At 35.8% G+C, this 24,512-nt stretch overlaps 1 protein-coding gene across 1 annotated transcript; it reads left to right on the top strand.

Annotated features, from left to right (window-relative positions):
- Positions 1–4,433: 4,433 nt before the first annotated feature.
- LOC124542101 (uncharacterized protein DDB_G0290685-like) lies at positions 4,434–17,556 on the top strand. The gene is made up of 8 exons (XM_047120034.1): positions 4,434–4,492; positions 5,960–5,989; positions 7,114–7,170; positions 12,627–13,120; positions 15,091–15,262; positions 15,646–15,792; positions 16,681–16,824; positions 17,528–17,556. The coding sequence occupies exons 1-8, from the start codon at positions 4,453–4,455 to the stop codon at positions 17,554–17,556; spliced, it is 1,113 nt and encodes a 370-aa protein (XP_046975990.1). The 5' UTR covers positions 4,434–4,452.
- The last annotated feature ends 6,956 nt before the right edge of the window (positions 17,557–24,512 follow it).

Genomic DNA, 24,512 nt, shown 5'->3' with positions numbered 1-24,512 from the left:
ATAGATCCTTTCTTTATGTTTGTGCTTGTTTGTATTATATCAATCACATTAAAAAAAAAAAAACATTTTTCAGGCATAATCTTCGGTAATTGATGCCAAATTATTCTGCCAATGTCATGATAATTTAAAAAAATACTAAACTAACCATTTTACTTAACGTTTCTGTCAGATATTCGTTCATTTTACAATGACAGAAAATGTTAACGTATTTAAAATAACTCTTTTAATATAACCTCACTAATATTTTTATAATGATTTAAGACTAAACAGTGAACTAAAATAATTGGTTTAACTGGTAAATATAAAATTTACTAAACTTAATGTCAACGTCATATGATATGGGACAGAAAGTCAGTTCTGCCAACTTAGAGGCAAATATATACAGTATTGTAAATTTTATATACAGTTTTGTAAATTTAATCCCATTACACAATGAAAAAATAAGAGATAAGGAATAAGCAACAAGAACAATCAATCAAATTAATTTTATTCAAGTAAACTTCACAAAGAAGCGTTTTTGAATCGTCAACAATTAAATACTGCCACCGTTACGGAAAACAGCTTTTAGCGAGAAGAAACGGCAAGAAACTCGCATAGTTGCTCTTTTTAAATAAACAGATTTAGAATGCTGTTGTAAATGTGCAATTTACAGTAATCAGACACTATATGATGGAACCTGAGCCTAACTCCAGGCGTTTCTTTCTAAAAAGTACTCTTTTAATGAATAATATGATTTATTTATTAATTTAGTCTTAATAATCTTATTAAATTTTGATAATGGTAAATGGATTATATTTTCCGGTATCATATTATGTATGCGTATACCATTGCCCAAAAATGTTCTGTTTACCGTATGCAAACGGAAACTAGGGGTTACAAGTTTATTCTTATTTCTTGTATTAATAGTATGTATATCAGCGTTGATGGAATATTTTTTTATATTCTTTAATTATTTAATTTATAGAAATAAGGAATAGCGGAATCTAGCGATGGCAGCACCGTTAATCAATTCATAATTCAAAAATAAGGAATAATAAATAAGAATAAAATTTCCGTCGCGGTGGGAATTTGTTTCTTATTTCTTATAGCCAGCCAATCGCAGGGCATTTTTCAAAGAAGTGTCGCAAAACTAACAACAGCACGTAACTAGCAGCAGGTATTCAATCGCTGTGATTGGTTGAATGTTGCAGCCTATCGCCTATTGTATTTTGTTTGCTGTGCAATTCCTTATTCCTTGTTCTTTATTCCTTAATTTTTATCTCTTATACCTTATTTTTTTCATTGTGTAATGGGCTTCACACAATGATGTTTTAGTAAACAGATATGTTATTAACGCACAAAAAGTGAAGACTAGAAAACGTCCTAATTGGGACGTTTGCCTAAAGTCGTTTTATGTAGTAATACGTTAATACATCATAATTACGTAGTAATAGGTTTTGCGTAATTTAAACATCTAGTTATCCCTTTTACTTATTGTTATAAGCTATCCTTTTTACTTGTAACGAAATGTAAAATAAATGGTCCCCGGCGCGTCACACTTTTTCTGTTGTTTAGTATGAATATAACATATCTGTTTATTAGAATATCATTGGCTTCACACAACTTCCCTAAAAAAAGGGCGGGAGATTTGCGGCAAACACATTGGGATCGCCATTATGATTATTACGTTGTAATGTGATTATTGATGGTTATTTGTGTTGTAGAATAAATGTTTTTCTATTGTAGTAGATTGATTGTTATTTTAAATTAAAGATAATTGTTTTAGAGGTTAGCCTACTTCTTACTTCTGGTTCTAAAAATACATTTTTGTAATTTTAGTGTCGTTATATATACGTAGGCAGGTTTAACATTTTAACATGTTGACAAGCCTTTTGACATTATATTTTTTTTATAATGATGCAAAAACCAACTTGCTCAAGGTAGCACCACTGACGCGCACGTTACGTACTCTCAATGTGATAGCAGACTGAGTGGATTTGTTTTGCTGCAGCCTGAGTGAACTCACAACAATAGGCTATTTGACTGGTTTTTAAAATCCATTTTATATTATTTAGTAGAAGTTAAAGAACCCAGTAAAATTGTTTTTTTTTATTTATAGTACATATTTGCCGAAAAATATCATATTAAAAATTCCATATTTGAATAGCGCGCAAAAACGCTACTTGGACAATATGGCGCTGCAATAGAGTCGGTGACGTCACTTTGCTGTATTTTAATCTGTGGTATATATAGTAGAAAAGCAAGGTTTACAAGAAAGTGACTTCATAATATGCCCGGCCAATCAGGAGCGTTTTGTGTCACGTGACAAACGTTTGAAAAAATGCATGCTGCTTGCAATATATCATATACAATATAGATAGTATTATATTATAGCATAGATGGCTATTTTAAATATTTCTGTTTAATTTGCTGTAATTTCGAATTGGGGCACCGTCCTATATATGTATAGTATGACACAACTAAGATGTAGCATCGGCAAAATTCGTAAAACCGATCGCATCCGAATTGAGTACGCTATCCCAAATTATCAATATTCATTTTTCATGCGCATATGATCTTTGCACAAACGTAATAACTTGTAACATCACATGACCTAATATATTCGTCAATTCGACGCGTCGATTAACATGTACTTGCTTTCTCTGACGCGGGAATATATAGCGACGAATAGCGTCGAATGGAGCGATAGGGAGCTATTTCTATTGGTCGTGTAAATCGGCAGTAATCGGTTTTATTTTCATGACATTGCATTTTTCGATGCTACATCTAATTTGTGTCGTACTATATACAGTTATGCATTATAAAAAAAAAACTTATGAATTAAAATTAATTAGGCGTTTGTTTACTAAATTAAATAAAGTTCGACATAACAACAAAGGTAATATTGATAATAAACTACGCTCATAATCAATATTAATAGCGCGTGTTATTTGATTTAACGTTTTATAACAGTTGAAGAAAAAAATATTCTGATTTAAAGAAAGATTTAATAGGAAATGTTTCTTTATTTCTTAACATTTTTACTAGGTTCGTTATTTAAATTTAATTTAAGAAAACATTTTTATTCGATAACGGAAAACTTATAAAAAGTTTTTATATTTGTAGTACTCCACAACGAATTTATACCATCTCAACTTTTGGTTATACCTCAACAAAAGGAAACTATACATAAGGCCAAATGTAAAAATATAAAATGTCCGCCGACGGAAGATCCGGTGTGTGTGAAAATTAAAAACGAGACAAATAACCATATTGCTTTTATCGTTGCTATAAATAAATGTGAAATACAATACGCAAAGTGTCGTCAAGGTAAATCTACATTTTATACAGTCGGGGTAAGAAAAGGTTCGTCACCTTAAGATCTATTATCGTGTGCTCAGTATGAGCGATAATCTGCTTTAACGATCTAGAATGACATATTGCGTCGCAATGATTCGATGTTTAGATTCAAAAGGTACTAAGAGCTTAAGACTTGGTAAAGGAATTAATTTTAAAACTGACGAAGGTTTTCTTACTCTGACTGTGCATCTAATATCCATAAAATCTTACCAATTGACAGCGGTCTTTTTCAAGAGAACTTGTCAAATGTGAGGAAAATATTAGCTATATTATATAACAACCTGTCATTTTCCCACTGCTGGGCTTAGGCCTCCTTTCAAGGAGAAGTTTTGGAACGTATTCCATGCTGTTTCAATGCGGGTTGGAATAAACATGTGGCTGAATTTCTATGAAATTAGATACATACAGCAGAGCACGAGGTGAATTATAAAGACAAATAATATTAAGTGGTGCTTGCCTGGGTTTGAACCTGCAATCATCCTGCAAACTCGTCGCTTAATCATGAAATCTTAGAAATTATAACACCTACAATCTTGTATTATGGCTGATATGTTCTTTATAGGGTCATACCAAATTTCATCAAATTGGTTTGGTAATGAAAGAGCGACGTCAGACAGAGTTACTTTCACATTTATAGTATGAAGTAGAGATTTTAATATGAAACGTAAAACCCTATTGTAGCCGTGTAAAGCCGGAACAGACAGCTACTTAATATATTAACCTACTTGGTGGTAGGGCTTTGTGCAAGCCCGTCTGGGTAGGTACCACCCACTCATCAGTTATTCTACCGCCAAATAACAGTACTCAGTATTGTTGTGTTCCGGTCTGAAGGGTGAGTGAGCCAGTGTTACAGGCACAAAGGGCATAACATCTTAGTTCCCAAGGTTGGTGGCATATTGACGATGTAAGGAATAGTTAATATTTCTTACAGCGTCATTGTCTATGGGTGATGGTGACCACTGACAATCAGGTGGCCCATATGCTCGCCCGCCAACTTTTATCATAAAAAAAAAACAAATAATATACCAAACCAATTAACGTACAATAACGAATTAAATACGTACTTTAACAGTTTTCTTCTTGTGTTTAGGACTGGATGCTGTTGTAGTGTCTATGAAATACTGCCAACACGAAATAGGAAATAGTAGAAAGGGTAAGTAAAATAAGATTAATTAAACAATAGAACAAAATCATTCGTTCATACGTATTCATTGGTAGGGTTTTGTGCCTATATTTAGTATATCTGGGTACCCATTCATAAAATATTATACTCATAAGATCAAGTAAAAATACTAATTAGTATAGTACGACACAACTTAGATGTATCATCGGCAAAATTCGTAAAACCGATCTCATCCGAATTGAGTACGCTATCCCAAATTATATTTATTTCTTGTGTGATCTTTACACAAAGGTAATAACTTGTAATATCATACGACCTATATTCGTCAATTTAACATGTGGACTTACATGCACTCGCTGTCTCGGGTTGAACTGACGCGAGAATCTATTGGGACCAATAGCGTCGAATGGCGCGATAGGGAGCTATTTCTATTGGTTGTTTAAATCGACAGTAATCGGTTTTATTGAATTTGTCGATCCTACATCTAAGCTGTGTCGTACTGTACTTGAGTATTCTGTGAAACGAGATTATTCAAAAGATTTTTAGGAATTTCGAAAGCCGACAGGATTTGTTTTGGTTCATCATTCATGACTCATGTTGGCGTCAAAATGATGAATCCTTTTTATCGAAATTTAATATATATTAGTTAACTTGTCAGCTTGACAAATTAGTTCTTTTTTTCTAATACAGCCGTAATGCCACTCTCTAACTGACCAGTAACTTGCAATCAAGAATCCTCTTTAATTATCTGCACATCTACGGCTGGAGGTCAAATTGAGAACATAACAATAAGGACCAGGGCCCAAGAACCAAAATCGGCTTACGATATTCATATATAAGATTGTTCTGTTCCATTTTAAATTAATGCTAGGCACAAGGGTCATAACATCTTAGTTCAAAAGATTTTAAATTAACATGGTTATTTTTATTACTAAAGTTATTAATTGTTGGTTAGTAAATATTCACGAGACTCGTGAACAAGACATTCGTTGATAATGTCGAAATATCGAGCTCCACCGAATAAAAATAAAAAAACATGGTAAATATCCCGCAATTAAAAACTTTAGTTCAAAAGGTTGGTGGCGCATTGACAGTGTAAGGAATGGGTAATATTTCTTACGGCGATAATGCCACTAACCTTTTTTTATGGAATAGGTTGATGGACGAGATGGGCGAACTGATAGTAAGTGGTCACCATTACCCTTAGACAATGACGCTGGCTCACTCAACCTTCAAACCGGAACACAACAAGACTGAGTACTGTTGTTTGGCGGTAGAATATATAGAGTGAGTGGTACCTACCCAAACGGGCTTGCACAAAGCTCTACCGCCAAGTAACCTAAAGACCAGGGGGCTAAAGGACCTGTTCACATCCTTTTTTATAAAAAAGTGATACTGAAAAATAATTATATTTATTAAAAAAAATAATATACATTCGTTTTTTTAAGATTTGTGCACAATGAAGAAGAATTAAAAGGTTTAATGTTTTATTTTTAGGTTCAAAACGACATAAAAGGGAGACGGAAGGTATGCCTCGAATTTATAGTTTATCATATTTATATCGTTAGACTATTGAAAGTTAAATACTATCGATACTCTATCGATAGTATTGTCACGTGTCAAATTACTCTATTACATTTACTGAAATAAACACTATAATTGAACTACTAAACGATTTATCTTGAGAAATTAATACTATCGGAAATTATTGGCTATCGATAACGCAAAACTATCGATAATATCGATGGTTTAAGTTAAAAGTAATGGTTTTTGCAAAACTACCAATTACCACCACCAATAGTATTGATCAAAACGATGCTATCGATAGTACTATCGATATCCTGAATAGTTTTCGAGGTCAACTATCGATAATTATGCAACGCTGATATATACCGTTAAATAATTGTAGATAATTAGGTTAATTTAAGTATAATTAAATTAAATATACATGTAAATTCAAGTGCATTCACGACATACAATTTTGACATTGACACAATGTGATTGATGTGACAGAATCTTAGATAATCTGTGACATTAGTAATGGACTGTCAAAACTAATTACAATTTGAATGTTGGCAGAACTGTTATCGGAACTTTGGTAAAAACTGAAGTGGATGGTAGTTAAGTGATAAAAATAAGGAAACATTAAAACCCATTACAAAAAAATAAGAGATAAGGAATAAGGAACAAAAAATAAGGAATAGCGGAATCCAGCGATAGCAGCACCGTTAATCAATTCATAATTCAAAAATAAGGAATGATAAATAAGAATAAAATTTTCGTCGCGGTGGGAATTTGTTTCTTATTTCTTATAGCCAGCCAATCGCAGGGCATTTTTTCAACGAAGTGTCGTAAAACTAACAGCAACACATAGACTACACTACACTAGTAGCAGATATTCAACAGCTGTGTTTGGTCGAATATTGTAGCCTATCGCCTATTGTGTTTTGGTTGCTGTGCTTTTTCTTATTCCTTGTTCGTTATTCCTTATTCTTTTATCTTACACCTAATTTTTTTCATTGTGTAAAGGGCTTAATCAAGAACTGTTTGTAGTGTATAACATAATATAGCTATTAACAAGTCGCATAGATCATGTAAACCTAATAATTCTATATCTTTACGTCTTCGATTTGCTTTTTAATAATTTCCAGACAAACAACCGGATTATGCTGTATTGCTCTCTGAGGGGGAAAAGGATAATGACAAAGGTTTGCAATTTAGAAAACATAAAAAAAAATTAAAATCGAAGTAAATTTAAAAAGCGATTTTTTGAGACTGGCACCTATAAACGCCATATACACAACAAAATTAAAAATTCCTTGAGTAGTATTTTAAACTAAAAAAAATAATAATTTGATTTTTTTTTATATTCCAAGAATCAATTTTCGAACAGAAATAAAAATTGATCTCATCGTTATTCAGAATGAGCAGCTTATCAATTCCTGTGTGAATAATTAAACCTAACTTTAGCAAAAAAAATATCCCTTATTTCGTAGTAAATTTTGCCACTTGATTATTACATTACTTGGTATAGTAATTAACGTTTAGATTTACTGATACCCAATTTCAGCCCTCTCACATCCTTTATTACTTCATCCACGTCTTCTGAAGTGACCCTATATCCTTCACTTATGCTCATCACTCTTTAATCATCATCCTCTAGCCCTTATTTTAATTTTGCGCAAAAAGTGCAGTTTGTGTCCATTTTAGTCACAGTGTTTTAAATAGTTTTGCTGAGCATTTAACCATTGTTGTGAATTGTTCGTTATTTTGTCGTTATTCGTTATTTTTATTTCATTACACAGAGAGATTAAAAAATTACGCTGTATTTGTTGAAAAAAATGGCAGCGGCAAATACGTAAAGGAGGAAGGTATTGAGTAATTGTATTTTAGTAGTCACTGTTTAGCCTACACAGTAAGTAAGTAAGTAAGTAAGTAAATTTCCCACTGCTGGGCTAATGCCTCCTGTCCCATTAAGGAGAGGGTTTGGAACATATTCCATCACACTGTTCCAATGCCGGTAGGTGGAATGAACGTGTGGCAGAATTTCGATGAAATTATACATATGCAGGTTTTCCCGCGAAGATTTCTTTCACAGTCAAATTTCATAGAAATTCGCCCTGATGTGTATTCCACCAACCCGCATTGGAACAACGTGGTGGAATATGTTCCAAACCTTCTCCGCAAAGAGAGAGGAGGCTTTTAGCCCAGCTGTGGGAATTTACAGGCTGTTGTTGTTGTTGTATGTGATTTGTTAATAACTCCGCTATATTGTGTACTAAATACAACACTATTACACTTTACTACTTATATCCACCTTATAGTCCAGTAAATAAAGTCTAAAATCTTTGTGGATTTTGTTTAGAAAGGTAAAATAACTTACCGTGTGATTTTGCAGCGTCGTGGGATGAACGGAAAGGGTTGAAAAGCGATGATATGCGCTTTTTTTTAAAACCATAGTTAAAAAAATTAGTGACACGCTGCAAATTTGCGCATATAATGTTTATAGCATTTTGAAACATCTATTCAATTTGCAACGTTTTGCAACATAGTTTTGCAACAAAGATAGTTCAGCTCTTAAATTTGTAATTAAACTTTTTCAAACCGTTTTGTTGTCTCGCAAACTACTATTCTATTAATCATAAAAGTCGCCTTTTTTCGTGGTCTTTGGTCCAGCTGTCCTCGAGTATATCCACCTCACCTGCATTTTCCTCGGGTAAGTTTTCTGCCTCATCGGTTTCTTCTTTGAGATATGGATCTTGTGGCTAAGTTTCACCATGACACGACTAGCAAAGGTCTGCGCATTTTAGCCCACTTTTTGTGCAGCTGCATAAAACAAGAAAGCAGAAAGCTGGTTCCACAGAGCGGTTGTGCGAGGTAGAAAATGTCTTAAAAATCGCACTGTTGTGGATTTAGTGTATTCGAGTATCGAGCTGGTGGGGTTAAAATTTAGAATTTTGACGGGATGTCCGAAGGTGAAATTCAGCAGCCGGAATTAATCCGAACAATTTCTCGGAACATTCCCCTTGAAAAAATCGGAAGAAGATGTAGAATTATTCAACACCTTTAAGCAAAGCCATGGGATCTAGCAGATCGGAAAGGATCGGAAGATTTATCGTTGATAATTCTAGCGTTGGATACGGTCAAATTGAAAAGCTGGTACTGGGGAGCACCTGTCCAGTGGTAGCGGTTAGATAGAGCAGTATTCCATGTGGGACGAATTTGCGCCTTGTCTATACAAGGGGCTTGGGCTATGGCCGACGTGACCGACGTGACGTGACCGAGCTTTTTTGAAGCCAATTTGATTTTGCCTTCCAATTGACCGCGGAACTGAAAGAGGCTCGAAATATCAATGCCAAGTATTCCGATACTAATTGGCTAGGCTATCGGAATGTTCTCAAATATAGGAGATACGATAAATTGTGATTTTTTAGCGGTTAACGCGCAAACTCTTATCATATTGGGTTTGAAATGGACTAGGTTTAGCCGGCCCCATTCCGAAACTTTGTTTAATGTAGAGTCCATTTCACACAAGTTTATTAGGTTTTCTTCGACGCTTTCCCGAGAAATGTTAGCCCGGCCAGTTGTATGGCATCTACGGTACCTACTTTTGTCTGCATAGCAGTGAATGTTACTGATTTGGTCGGTCACAGAACGACAAAGTGACGAATTTTAAGTCCGAGCATGCACCGTCGACAAAGAGAGCTTCGAAACAAGTGCTTTGTGCCGCGAATGAAGGCCTTCGCTATGTCCAAGCGGGCTGCTAATGCCTCACCCTTGCTCTCAACTGCTTCCGCCCATCTGTGGGTAAGGTACACTAGAATCAAATATATTGAAGCTAATCAGCTAATTATCCTCTAGATATCGCAGAAGCTGGCAGTTAATAATGGACTCCATTACCTTGAACAGCGAGGAGGTGATGGCTATAGGCCTATAATTGGACGGGTCTGAGCGGTTGCCTTTTTTAGGGATGCAGAGGATTATAGATTATAGGTTAAGACCGGTACCAGTTCGAGAGCATATGTCTGTCACGCGATAGGAGGGATGCCATCGGGTCAATCCGATTCATGAATATCCAAGGAAAGAAATGCTTTACGAACTGCACTTTACCGGAATTTAATCTCCGGCATCGTGGTATTATACCGCGGAATTATTGAATTATCCATCGAGAAACAAACCCATACTATACCATACCATGGGTAAGATGCAAAGAAGGATCGCATCCCATCCCAATCTGCTGACTTGTAGTGCCATATGCGGAGGCAGCCCGCAAAACGTGGTCGTGAGTAGCTGCACTGTGCACTGTGCCGATAGGTAGAAGGTAGGTAGAAGGTAGGTAGGTAGACGGTCCTACAGGGAAGGTGTATGATCCTCCACGTCCTGTATTCGCGTTGGCGAGGTGACCAGTTGTGTCAAATCATATGCTAAAGCGATGTCCAGAACAGATCTACCCGCATGATCAGTGGTGCGTGATCCAGGCCACTTTGTATAATGGGCATTGAAATCGCCCAGAATAATGATCTCTGCGTATGGAGTCTGATGCAGCACGGAATCTGTAGCCATTTGGACGTGCTCAACAATATCATCTCTGGTGTAAACGCATACCCCAGCTAATGGTACAAACGAATGTTGAAAAAGAAGCTCCTGCCGACGGGCAGGAGAAGATATCTGGGTGTCGGTTAAAAAGAGCGAGGCCGGCTTTGTCGTCTCAAGATGAAAGTGAACGGCGTTGAGGTTGAAGTTGAGTCCTCTTATGTTGCAGAAGTCCAAATCGAGGGTGGTAGGGGTTGCCTTATTATGACTGCTCCGCTTGCCCCGAACAGAGGCGATCGCAAAATTGCCCCCACCCAGAATTCGGAGGGCAGCCTGGGCATCCCTGTTCAGGTGGTGTATGGATAATGACCTGAGTATGGATGCCCAGAGAGGGATTCTCCACCGCAGTCGCTGATGGTACCCTCCTGTGGTAATAATTCCAAATTCTGCACAACCATGTTTTGGGGGGAGAGGGTCGGGCCTCCGGAACTCTTACTTACAGGACCAAACGCGGTAGCATAGCTACAACTTTAGGCCGATTTTAAGTGAGAGACTGTTAATTCCCCAGGCGTGCCGGCCCATTTGGCTGTAACTCGAAGGTATACAGCGTAGCACAGCCACTATAAATCCATATCTTGTTGACGAACCCGATGAGGCAGACAACTCACCCGAGGAAATCTACAACAGCGCGATTTTTAAGACATTTTCTACCTCGCACAACCGCTCTGTGGAACCAGCTTTCTTGTTTTATGCAGCTGCACAAAAATTTGGCTAAAATGCGCAGACCTTTGCTAGCTTTGCTTGTCTTGTCATGGTGAAACTTAGCCACAAGATCCATATCTCAAAGAAGAACCCGATGAGGCAGAAAACTCACCCGAGGAAAATGCAGGTGAGGTGGATATACTCGAGGACAGCAGTCCATCTGGACCAAAGACCACGAAAAAAGGCGACTTTTATGATGAGTAATTTGCGAGACAACAAAACGGTTTGAAAAAGTTTAATTACAAATTTGAGAGCTGAACTAGCTTTTCTTCCATCAGTAAAACTGATGATAAAATACAATATTTAAATATATAATTAAAATGTTCTGTATGTTGCAAAACGTTGCAAATTGAATAGATATTTCAAAATGATATAAACATGATTATTGCAAATTTGCAGCATGTTACTAATTTTTTTTACCCTACTATTCACAAATATCAAGTTTTTTCAATAAAAAAACAGTGTTCCGTATGTTGCAAAACGCTGCAAATTTGATAGATCTTACAAAATTCTATAAACATGATATGTGCAAATTTGTGGCGTGTTACTAATTTTTTTTAACTATGGTTTAAAAAAAAAAGCGCTTTTCATCCCATTTCACCCTTTCCGTTCATCCCACGACGCTGCAAAATCACACGGTAAGTTATTTTACCTTGCTAAACAAAATCCACAAAGTTTCACCGTTTTACGAATTTGTTAGGGATTTTGGGTTTTATTGACTGGACTATTAATTTTACATACAGTATCCGATAAAGATTCTGTCTATGTTCAAAATCGAATCCACAGTGAATATCATGGACTAATCAAGCTCTCGGCCAATAATGTCGCGTCAATTTACCGTCAAATGATGTTTATTTTGATTTTTTCCTCTTATGATTTGTATAGAGTATTAGTTAATCGACGATTCGTGATATATTCAATACTGTACAGGCACAAGGGACATTAGTTCCCAAGGTTGGTTGTGCATTTGTGATGTAAGGAATGGTTAATATGTTTAGCACTATTATCAATGGACACTGGTGATTCATTTGTGGTGGTAGGGCTTTGTGCAAGCCCGCCTGGGAAGGTACCACCCACTGATCAGATATTCTACCGCTAAACAACAGTACGAAGTATTTTTGTGTTCCGGTTTGAAGGACGAGTGAGCCAGTGTAACTACAGGCACTAGGGACATTGCATCTTAAGTCCCAAGGTTGGTGGCGCATTGACCATGTAAAGAATAGTTAATATTTCTTACAGCATCATTGTCTATAGGTGATGGTGACCACATACCATCAGGTGGCTTATATGCTCAACCGCCAACCTAACCAAAAAACTAATTAAAAACGTTTACAATTTAAGCCATTGATGTTTATCATACCTTTATCAGATCCTCAAGTAGCTGAAGATGAAAAAAATGAATCTACTGAAGCATTGAATGAAGGAGCTGTGGAGGAAGACAATGAAGATCCTGGGGAGGTAGATAATGGAGAGGCTGTAGAGAGGGTTAACGAGGAAGCTGTGGATGTAAATATTGATGAAGCTGTCGAAGATGACCAGGCTATGGAGGGGAATGATGAAGAAGCCGTGGAAGGAGATAATAATGAGGCTGTTGAAGGAGATAATGATGAGGCTGTAGAGGAAAATAATGAAGACGCTGTCGAAGATGACCGGGCTATGGAGGGAAATAATGAAGGCGCTGTAGAGGAAAATAACGAAGAGGCTGTAGACGACAATAACGAAGAGGCTATGGATGAAAATGATGAGGACGCTGTAGAGGAAAATAATGAAGAGGATGTGCAAGGCGATAATGAGGTAGCTGGCGAGGGAGAAAACGAAATTGATGTTCAGGAAGATAAAGGGGATAACAAACAGGAAGATGAGGTATGCATGTTATATAAAAAGCCTCACTGTTGAATCTTAAGCATATGTAAATATGAGCTGGTACCGTGACATAATTTACACCATCGACTGAATCAATTGCCAAATAATTCGGATTTTAGATAAAAAAAGTTTCAAATCTGTCTATTTCGATAATTACATTAACTTCTCCGCGAACTTAATTATATCCGAACTAAAACGCAGGTAGAACGTGATAGTTTGTACATTTTTTATTTATTTAGATGATGCCTATATTAGAGTATATACGTGTTGCATATACTTAACTCCATAGGTTTAATGACTAGCTCGTATGCATATAGTTCCTAGGACAAATATTCTAGGTCCAGGTAAGGTTTAATAAAGTCGAGATGGCCCAGTGGTTAGAACGCTTGCATCTTAACCGATGATTGCGGGTTCAAACCCAGGCAAGCACCGCTGTTTAATGTGCTTAATTTGTCTTTATAATTCATCTCGTGCTCAGCGGTGAAGGAAAACATCGTGAGGAAACCTACATGTGACAAATTTCATAGAAATTCTACCACATGTGCATTCCACCAACCCGCATTGGAACAGCGTGGTGGAATATGTTCCAAACCTTCTCCTCAAAGGGAGAGGAGGCCTTTAGCCCAGCAGTGGGAATTTACAGGCTGTTGTTGTTGTAAGATTTAGTAGCACGCGCTGTTAACAATTAGAATCTTCTAATATGCTTCCCATGCTTTAGAAAGACTGTACGTTCCTCAGCAATGTTGCAATGTCACCTTGGATTATTGGAATGAAGTTTACAAACATCATCACCATCCTTCTGTCCTTATACCAATTTATTTAGGGTCGGCGCAGCATGTCTTCTTCCATACTGCCCTATCTGACGTCATCTCACGAATAACATTCTTTCCAGCCATATCATCTTTAACTTAATCCATCCATAGTTTCATTGGTCATCCCCTACCTCTACCCATCCACATTCATAATCAAGACCTCCCTCAAAATAGGTTCCTCATTCAATTATTCATTCAAAAACATAATTGTTTGCCAACATTTGCGTTAAAATATGTCCTGTGGGAATTTTAATAACATATTATAAATGTGATATGTCTCTATACCGATCCAATTTCGATAATTTATGACAAAAATAAAACATAGCTCAATAGAATCTTCTGGCCATTTCAACTTACACGTATCGATTATATGCTCCTGATTTTAGACCCATTTTACTTCGATCGTGTATCAGAATAGAATAATGGTTAAACAGGTGAAGGTTTAAGTACAATTAGTAAGTTCGTTTAACAGTTAGACACCGAAATCGATTAGAAGGATGAAGCGGGAACCTTTAAAACATACCTAACCTTTCCTAAACGCATCTGCTAGCCTGGTTTTTGCTAATATCCACGCGCGGCAGTCACTTTCCATCAGGTGAGCCTCTTGCTCGTTCGCCACCTATTGATGACCTCCGTGGTGGAGTGTGTACACCGGTTTTCATGGGTACGCCACTCCGAGTCGATGTAAAAAAGTTCATTAGTTGTCTATGATGCCTTGTGTCTGGGTGTTTGTGTCGTCGTTACTTCTGATCTTCCACAACACAAGTGCGTTAGCTACTTACATTGGGTTCAGAGTAATGTACATGATGTTGTCCAATGTTTATTTTTTATTATCTATCTTATAAAAATACGGAGGACATAGTCACAAAATCATAACTTAATTGTAACTTCTGATTTTCTTTTCGGTTCTTTGAGAAGGTTCTATCGTAGTTCAACTTAATCTAGTTTGAAAATGATTACTCCAAAGTGTAATCGCCTACTTGAATAAAGTATATTTTGAATTATTTTTTCATAAGTCATGATGATCGGTTGAAAACTAAAATAAGTCCTAATAACTTATTATATTAGAACTTATCTGATAATATAAATATGAATATGATACGATTGGTACAATGTATTTTGTTTTACGTACCAAATTGAGATTAATCTTGCTTTTAGAAAAAACTAAAGAAAATTGATATTAATGGTAAAACCGTATTAAATTTTGATGATGAGGAACCACAAATAGGGGAAGGTGAGAGCCTTGAAAAGGAGAATAGAGAAAATGACAGTGAAAGGAGTAAGGACATAAGTGACCTGGCTGCTGATTACGATCAAATTACCGAAGATGGTATGTTTACCGATTAGATACTAGTTGAAGCTTCACTTGCGGTACCGTTTGGGTACCACACTCTTATCACTGATTGTACTATTGAACTGCAATGTTTCTTATTGAACCAATATCTAAAGGTTTTATATATAAGGGCCACTTATGGAAAGTGATCACCAGTGCCCATAGACAATGGTTTTGTAAGAAAGATTAACCATTGCTTACATCGTCAATGCGCCACCAACCTTGGGAACTAAGATGTTAAGTCCCTTGTGCCTGTAGTTACACTGGCTCACTCACCCTTCACAACGGAACACAACAATACTGAGTGGGTGGTACCTACCCAGACGGGCTAGCACAAAGCCCTACCTTCAATGTCTCAAATATAAACTTACATGTTTCAGCGGACTTGGATCAAAACGAGAAAGATTGTCCGTCAGTTTGCGCGGCTCGTGACGTCATGGTTTGCGCGAAGTGCCAACACAACATCTATCGGACGTTCATGAGTCCCTGTCATCTCAGGCTGTTCAACTGTAAATACCCCGATGAAAGTGAGTATATATACATGGGGTATAATATTTTTTTATTTATTCATGTATCAAAAACAAGTAACACAGAAAGAATAACAAAGAAACAAAGTGATACATAGGAAAGCTTATCTCTATGAGAGATCTCTTCCAGCCACCCTGGAGTGTGAGTAATATTATGTCAAATTACAGAGAAGGTAGGTACATCTTTAATTTTGGTGACAAAGAGAATAATTAAATTGCGTTTTATTTATTACTTTACATAAACATACTTAAATATACATAAAACTATTATAAACTAGGTACATATTAATTTACATAAATACAAAATAATATATACATACATACATAAACAAAATAAAATACACATATATACTTATATATGTGATATTGTTGTGACGAAATATTTCTACCTCCATAAACATTATTATCATGATGTTCACAGTTTTTTACCTTAACAAGTACAGGAAAACTTGGTACAAATATATCTTTCAAGATCTTCAAATCCTTTCTAAGAAGCCGTGATCCTAATCACATCATCAGAGTTGTGACGTCACTGCGCGCTCTGAGCAAGCCATAACTTCGACTGCCTCGAATAGCAAAAACAACAACAACAGCCTGTAAATTACCCCCTGCTGGGCTAATGCCTTCTCTCCCTTTCAGGAGAAGGTTTGAAAAATATTCCACCACGCTATTCCAATGCGAATTGGTTGAATACAAATGTGGCAGAATTTCTATGAAATTAGACACATGCAGGTTGCCTCACGATTTTTTCCTTCATCTAGCACGAGATGAATTATAAACACAAATTCAGTGGAGCTTGGGAGTGAACCAGTTAATTCATCGGTTAAGATGCACGTGTTCTAACCATCTTGTCTCACCTCACTGTTACAAGGTTCTACGTAATTTCAGAATTGCAACTGGTAAGCAGACAGCCCTGTATGCAATCAGCACCCTTCTTAACCGATCTGCCTGGGGCTCAGGGTAGGATATCTGAGCCAGGGGATCAGGATAGCGTACTCAAATTTATACACTGCAGAGACAAAGGGAAATTAGGTAATCAGTTTTTTTATGTACACAAAACACGACGACATTTAGTATCTGTAATTTTACACCCTCGAGGGGTAAATTAGGAAAAAAAGTAACCCATTACTACAATTTAAAAAACGGGATACTACCGGATATTCAAAATCAAACTATACTTTATTCAAGTATGCTTTTACAAGCACTTTTGAATCCTCTTTTAGCAACAGTATTGAGTGAAGCTACCGCCGGTTCGGAAAGTAGATTCTACCGAGAAGAATCGGCAAGACCTACCTACGGTACTCAAATTATCTTCATACAAAATTTCATCTCCATCGGTTACTTTCAGAGAGAGTTATTTAACAGAGTTACTTTCGCGTTTATAATATTAATATAGATGTTATGTTCGTAAAAGCGATTACTATTGATTTATACAACCAACAGAAACAGCTTCCTATCGCGCCACTCGACGCTATTCGTCGCTATAGATTCCCGCGTCAGTTCCGAGACAGCGAGTGCATGTAAAGCGTCAAATTGACGAATATATTAGGTCGTATGATATTACAAGTTATTACGTTTGTGTAAAGATCATATTCACATAAGAAATAAATATGGATAATTTGGGATGGCGTACTCAATTCGGATGTGATCGGTTTTACGTATTTTGCCGATAATACGTCTAAGTTGTGTCGTACTATAACTTTCTATATATTAATTATCTTTTCTCAATTTTCAGATGATCCAAGATGCAAATTCGACAGATGATTAACAAATAAATACTTAATTTATTCAATGTTTGTCTATTTATAATACTAGCCCCACTCATTCCATTCCTGTAATGTTCTCCCATCCTATTTTAAGCCCTCCAAAAACCCATAAAGGGCTTCTAAATAGTGTAAGGGTTGCCAAATAACAAGTCCAACGGACATATTTGACGACCTTCGTGGTCGAGTGTGTACATCGGTTTTCATGGGTACGCCACTCCGAGGTCCCGGGTGGATGTAGATTATCATCAGTTGTCTGTGTCGTCTCGGGTCTGGTTTGTGCCGTCGTTACTTCTGATCTTCCACAACACAAGTGCGTTAGCTGCTCACATTGGGATCAGAGTAATGTATGTGATGTTATCTCATACTATTATTATATAGTTTCGGAGATCTTGTGATCATCAGCTTTCGTTTAATTATTTTAAAAATAAATTTTCTGGACACCATAAAAGTAATAAAAAAGTTAAATGAAATCGGTAAAGTAATTTCAGACTTTTAAATCTAAATACATATAAGTATACAATTAAGTTTAGTTAATTTTATATTAATTAATAAATTACACAAATAATAAATATTGAATGTGTTTTTGATGTAAAGTATTAGCGTCCAATTTTATTTGAAATCAAATGGCATGTTTTCTTGGCGGTAGGCTTTGTGCAAGCCAGCCCGGGTAGGTACCACCCACTCATCAGTTATTGTACCGCCAAACAACAGTACTCAGTATTGTTGTGTTGTGGTTTGAAGGGTGAGTGAGCCAGTGTAACTACAGGCACAAAGGACGTAACATCTTAGTTCACAAGGTTGGTGGCGCATTGACGATGTAAGGAATAATTAATATTTCTTACAGCGTCATTGTCTATGGGTGATGATGACCACTAACCATCAGGTGGCCCATATGCTCGTAAGCCAACTTATTCCATAAAAAAAAATGTCAATTGTCATCATAAACGTTATAATCTGTTTAGCAGTTGGTAGCACTGACTCGTCAACTATGAAGGAATTAGTAAAGCCTTTTCCTATCCTTTTTTATATAAATAAAACTTAATCTTACGTATTTCATGCAATAACTTTTGTTTTACTTACTTAATTACTTATTTAGTCGTTATTTCCGTTTCTATAATAAAATTCCGCAGACATTTAACTTTGCCGTTTCGTAAATTCAAATTGTTTGTAAAAAATACAGTGGTAAAAACCCATATTATTCTATACAAGATTTTATAGACGATAAAAATGCATGTAGTGAATACCTGTTGATAAACAGGATACATTACATACATATATAATTGTATTTAAACTAATATGACTGTATTTTTTAAATGTTGAAAAAGAGTAACTACTGAATTTCTTGTCGGATCTTCTCAGTAGAATCTACTTTCCGAACCGGTGATAGCTTCACTTAATTGTTAAATGACGATTCAAAAGTGCTTGTAAAATATTTGAATAAAGTTTATTTTGATTTGTGAAAGTGAATATCATAGATTAATCAAGCTCAAACCATACCAGTGAACAGATATTCGAAATAAAACATAAAAAAATATAATTATACATATTTTATATAAAAACTCTTCCGTTAATCATGTGTGGTATTAATTTGTTATCTGTGGAATCGATGACAACTTCAATCTGTTCCGTTGAAGTGTCAAATGCCAATTCCAAGCTGTCATTCGTATTATTATCAAAAATACTCCTCAGGATTCTGTCAGTCAGAATATCCGTTAGTTCATCAACGACTCTCGACTTTGAAACTTTATCTATTAATTCTTTGATGTTAACCTTTTTATGTGATCTGCTTTTTGGATCTACTGTGTTTTTTAATCTGTGATCCTCTGTTGTCATATTGTTGCTCTTTCGCGGAAATAATCTTGAATTTGTACCATCGAATAATAGATTTATAATCGCTGGAATAGAAACAAAACGTAGATACTTGAGAGTCGAGATGGCCAATTGGTTAGAATGCGTGCATCTTAACCGATGATCGCGGGTTCGAACCCAAGCAAACACCGCAGATTCGTGCTTAATTTGTCTTTATAATTCATCTCGTGCTCAGCGGTGAAGGAAAACATCATGCAGGTTGCATGTGACAAATTTCATAGAAATTCTGCCACATGTGCATTTCACTAACCCACATTGGAACAGCGTGGTGAAGTATGTTCCAAATCCTCTCCTCAAAGGAAGTGGAGGCCTTTAGCCCAGCAGTGGGAATTTACAGGTTGTTGAAGTAGATACTTTGTAGATTGTTAATCTAATATTATAAACGTAAAAGGCAATTAAACTACTGTTTAAGATACTTTGTAGATTATTAATCTAATATTATAAAAAGGTAAAACATGTCTATTGGGGTGATCCTCGGAACTAATGATCCTGACGACCTCCGTGGTAGAGTGGTGTGTACACCGGTTTTCATGTGTACTCTCTGAGGTCCCGGGTTCGATTCCCGGCCGAGCCGATGTAGATTATCATTAGTTTTCTATGTTGTCTTGGGTCTGGGTGTTTGTGGTACCGTCGTTACGTCCGATTTTCCATAACACAAGTGCTTTAGCTATTTACATTGGAATCAGAGTAATGTATTTGATATTGTCTCATATTTATTTATTTATTTATTATAAATGTGAAAGCAAATCTGTGTGTCAGTCGCTCTTTCTCCGAACCACTGAACCAAATTTGATGACACTTGGTCTCAAGTAAATTTGAATTCCAAGGAAGGCAAGGCTTTACTTTTTTGCCTTACAAATGACAAACAATTAATTAAAACGCGGGCTAAGCTGAGGGCAAAAACTAGTGTGTAATATTCCAAAAAAAATTATCAGTGGCAAATTTCGACCTTCTAAATTCAAAATCGGTCAGAAAAATTTTTAAGAAATCATTACAGTATTAATTCCAAGTCGGGAGTTTTAAATAAAACTAATTATAACGGATGAATCGCGTATATTAATTATTTTTAAACATCCCGACGTTTCGAGCACTTTGCAGTGTTCGTGGTCACGGGTAGACTAAGATGACATTTGTCTATTTGAAGAACAAAGGAAATATTATTAACAACTACCGCCAACGATTTCTCAATTGATATCTTGAGTAACGTTCCGGTTGCACGCAGAAGGCACTAACTGTATCTTTAGGTCTTGCAGTCTGTTGGATTTGGGATTTTAAATTTTTAATAATATCGGATCGAATAATCGGATAAAATGGTTAGGTTTATCCAGAGCATGTTCACAGACTGCAGACTTTGAAGTCTGCAGTCAGTTCAAAGTCTGCAGTCTGTGAACATGCTCTGGATAAACCTAACCATTTTATCCGATTTGATAAACCACAGATCCTCGCTAGAGAACACAGATTCATTCCTAGAATGATACGCGAGGCTATTGAAATTCAAAAACATCCGAACTTCAATAGAGAAGATGGTTGGAGACTTTCTAACACCTGGGATCCACTTATTAAAAATTTAAAATCCCAAATCCAACAGACTGCAAGACCTAAAGATACAGTTAGTGCCTTCTGCGTGCAACCGGAACGTTACTCAAGATATCAATTGAGAAATCGTTGGCGGTAGTTGTTAATAATATTTCCTTTGTTCTTCAAATAGACAAATGTCATCTTAGTCTACCCGTGACCACGAACACTGCAAAGTGCTCGAAACGTCGGGATGTTTAAAAATAATTAATGTACGCGATTCATCCGTTATAATTAGTTTTATTTAAATGTGTAATAATCGCGAAAATTTAAGACAACATTCGGGAGTTTTAGTCAGGAATTGTTACGTTTGTAAATATAAAAATAGTCTGTGGAATTTTATTATAGAAACGGTTACTTTGCCACTAGAAGGATTTATTGACTTCGCGTTATAATAACATTTTATAATAACATATGACAAAATAGTCTATGACTAATTCCCTTTGTCTCTGGTTAGACGCCAGAAGGCTAAGTTAGATTTATTCCGTGGTCTCTGTACGATACCTAATATTTTTTTAATGATAGGCTATTTGACTGGATTTTGAAATCCATTTTATATTATTTAGTAGAAGTTGAGGAACCCAGTAAAAGTTGATTTTTTTATTTGTAGAACATATTTACCGAAAAATATCATATTATAATAAATTAAAAAAATTTTAAATTCCATATTAAAATAGCGCGCAAAAACGCTACTTGGATAATATGGCGCTGCAATGGGGTCGGTGACGTCACTTTCCTGTATTTTAATCTGTGATACATATATTAGAAAAGCAAAGTTTACAAGAAAGTGACTTCATCATAAGTCCGGCCAATCGGGAGCGTTTTGCGTCAGGTGACAAACGTTTGAAAAAAATGCATTTTTATTTATGGATTTTTGAATAAATTAAGTATTATTTTCAACTTTCGTTAGTAAAGTTAGTAAATAACCATTTTCAAACTCATAATATACACTGCTTACAATTATTCACAGTTTATTTTTCGCATTGTCATATAGCCTATTATAAAGACTATACTTACAGGTAATATAAAATACTTTTTCAAAGCCCATTCAAGTGTTATATTATATCGAGTTATCGGTGTTTCCTGAACGATTACATTTTTATTTCTATTTATTTATTATATTTCATTTATTATAAACTTTATGGGTTTTATTTAAATTGCGTTCTGTAACTGCTTTTCGTGCGTTCGGAAGTTTGATAAAAAACAAGCATCGTAACAACAAAATAGCTTCATAAAATTTATGATGATAGCGGTTTCTCACCCAGTCAGGCAGGCAGGCAGGTTCAACCCGATAAAGCGAGTGCGTGTAAATCGACGCGTCAGATTGACGAATATATTAGATCATGTGATATTACAAGTTATTACGTTTGTGCAAAGATCATATTCGCATGAGAAATAGATATTGATAATTTGGGATGGCGTACTCAATTCGGATGCGATCGGTTTTACGAATTTAGCTGTATTATACATCCTCTTCATACTTAAACCGCTGAACCAAATTCGATTAAATTTGATATGAAAACAATTTGAGTTCCGGAAAAGGACATAGACTATTTTCAATTCTCAACTCGAGGGGTATAATTGGGGGTAACTGTCTTTTAGGAATAATTACATAGTATAAAACAAAGTCGCTTACCTATCTATGCTTAGATCTTTAAACATACGCAACGGATTTTGATGTGCTTTTTTTTAATATACTTATAGAGTGATTCAAGAGAAAGGTTTATGTACATAATACATAGACAATATAGTGTTATTTCAGTAGTTCGGGATGGCCAAAATAATATTATCGTTTTACAACGATGCTTTAATCTCTCTATCTTTTGTAGAATGCCACGCTATCGTCCAATTGTTTTCTAATGAAAGCACAATCATATTTAAAATAAGAAACAGTGTTACATACCAGTATTAAATGCTATGCCATATTAAATAATATTAATTACAGTTTTGCAAATTATTGATCAATTAATTACAATAATAATTGTATGTAATAAAGTAAATTCAATAGCTGCTATATTTATAATATGCAATAATAATGTGATATAAATTATGATATAGAATCAAATGTCATAACAACGTATTGAAGGATAAGTTTACTCTCGTAACAATAGATAAGAAACACTTTTTGCAGTATATCAGTATGTAAGAGTCGAGATGGCCCAGTGGTTAGAACGCGTGCATCTTAACCGATGATTGCGGATTCAAACCCAGGCAAGCACCGCTGGTTCATGTGCTTAAATTTGTCTTTATAATTCATCTCGTGCTCAGCGGTGAAGGAAAACATCGTGAGGAAACCTGCATGTCTCTAATTTCATAGAAATTCTGCCACATGTGCATTCCACCAACCCGCATTGGAACAGCGTTGTGGAATATGTTCCAAACCTTCTCCTCAAAGGGAGTGGAGGCCTTTAGCCCAGCAGTGGGAATTTACAGGTTGTTGAAGTAGATACTTTGTAGATTGTTAATCTAATATGATAAACGTAAAAGACAATTAAACTACTGTTTAAGATACTTTGTAGATTATTAATCTAATATTATAAAGAGGTAAAACATGTCTATGGGGGTGATCCTCGGAACTAATGACCCTGACGACCTCCAATGGTGTGTACACCTGTTATCATGGGTACTCTCTGAGGTCACGGGCTCGTTTCCCGGCCGTCGATGTAGATTATCATTAGTTTTCTATGTTACGTCCGATTTTCCATAACTGTGCTTAAGCTTACATTGGGATCCGAGTAATGTATGTGATGATGTCGCATATTTATTTATTTATTTTTAAAAAAAAAAAAAGAAAAAAATCTAAACAAAATGACAATAGTACAGCTACGTAATGTCTGATTTCCAATAGGGTACAAATTATATTGATATTATATCATTATCTATAAATTACACCCGTGACTTCGAAGGTGGTCAAAATAGCTCAAGAGGCCTTAAGTAGCAGTGTTTGAATTCGCTGAGTTTGAATTTTTTTTTTTATGGTACTGGTTGGCGGACGAGCATATGGGTCACCTGATGGTAAGTGGTCGCCATCACCCATAGACAATGACGCTGTACGAAATATTAACTATTCCTTACAACGTAAATGCGCCACCAACCTTGGGAACTAAGATGTTATGTCCCTTGTGCCTGTAGTTACAGCTCACTCACCCTTCAAACCGGAACACAACAATACTGAGTACTGTTATTTGGTGGTAGAATAACTGATGAGTGATGATGATAATAATAAATTAGGAATTTAGAGATTTCCCGCTCTGTTGGAGTGACGTCAAAATGTGTCAGGATGACAGTTCAATGTGGTAAGCCTTGAGCTCACCTCTCCTTATGATCCTCGTGTATGTAATTAATATAAAATGTTATTATAACGTGAAGTCAATAAATCATTCTTGGGGCAAAGAATGCGTTTCTATCATAAAATTCCATTGACATTTTTATATTTGCAAACGTAGAAATTCCTGACTAAAACTCCCGACTCAGAATTAATACTGTAATGTTTTGTTAAACTTTTTCTGG

The sequence above is a fragment of the Vanessa cardui genome, chromosome 30 (assembly GCF_905220365.1).
Source record: "Vanessa cardui chromosome 30, ilVanCard2.1, whole genome shotgun sequence".
Taxonomy (NCBI): Eukaryota; Metazoa; Arthropoda; class Insecta; order Lepidoptera; family Nymphalidae; genus Vanessa; species Vanessa cardui.
The sequence above is the reverse complement of the archived record's forward strand: the minus strand, read 5'-3'. Positions and strand labels throughout refer to the sequence as shown.

Bases quoted from the DNA above. Each gene is read 5' to 3' on its own strand.
- LOC124542101 (XM_047120034.1), top strand. From the start codon at position 4,453: ATGAAATACTGCCAACACGAAATAGGAAATAGTAGAAAGG. The intron at 4,493-5,959 runs GTAAGTAAAATA...TTTTATTTTTAG, and splicing joins AATAGGAAATAGTAGAAAGG to GTTCAAAACGACATAAAAGG. The intron at 7,171-12,626 runs GTTTGCAATTTA...TACCTTTATCAG, and splicing joins GGAAAAGGATAATGACAAAG to ATCCTCAAGTAGCTGAAGAT.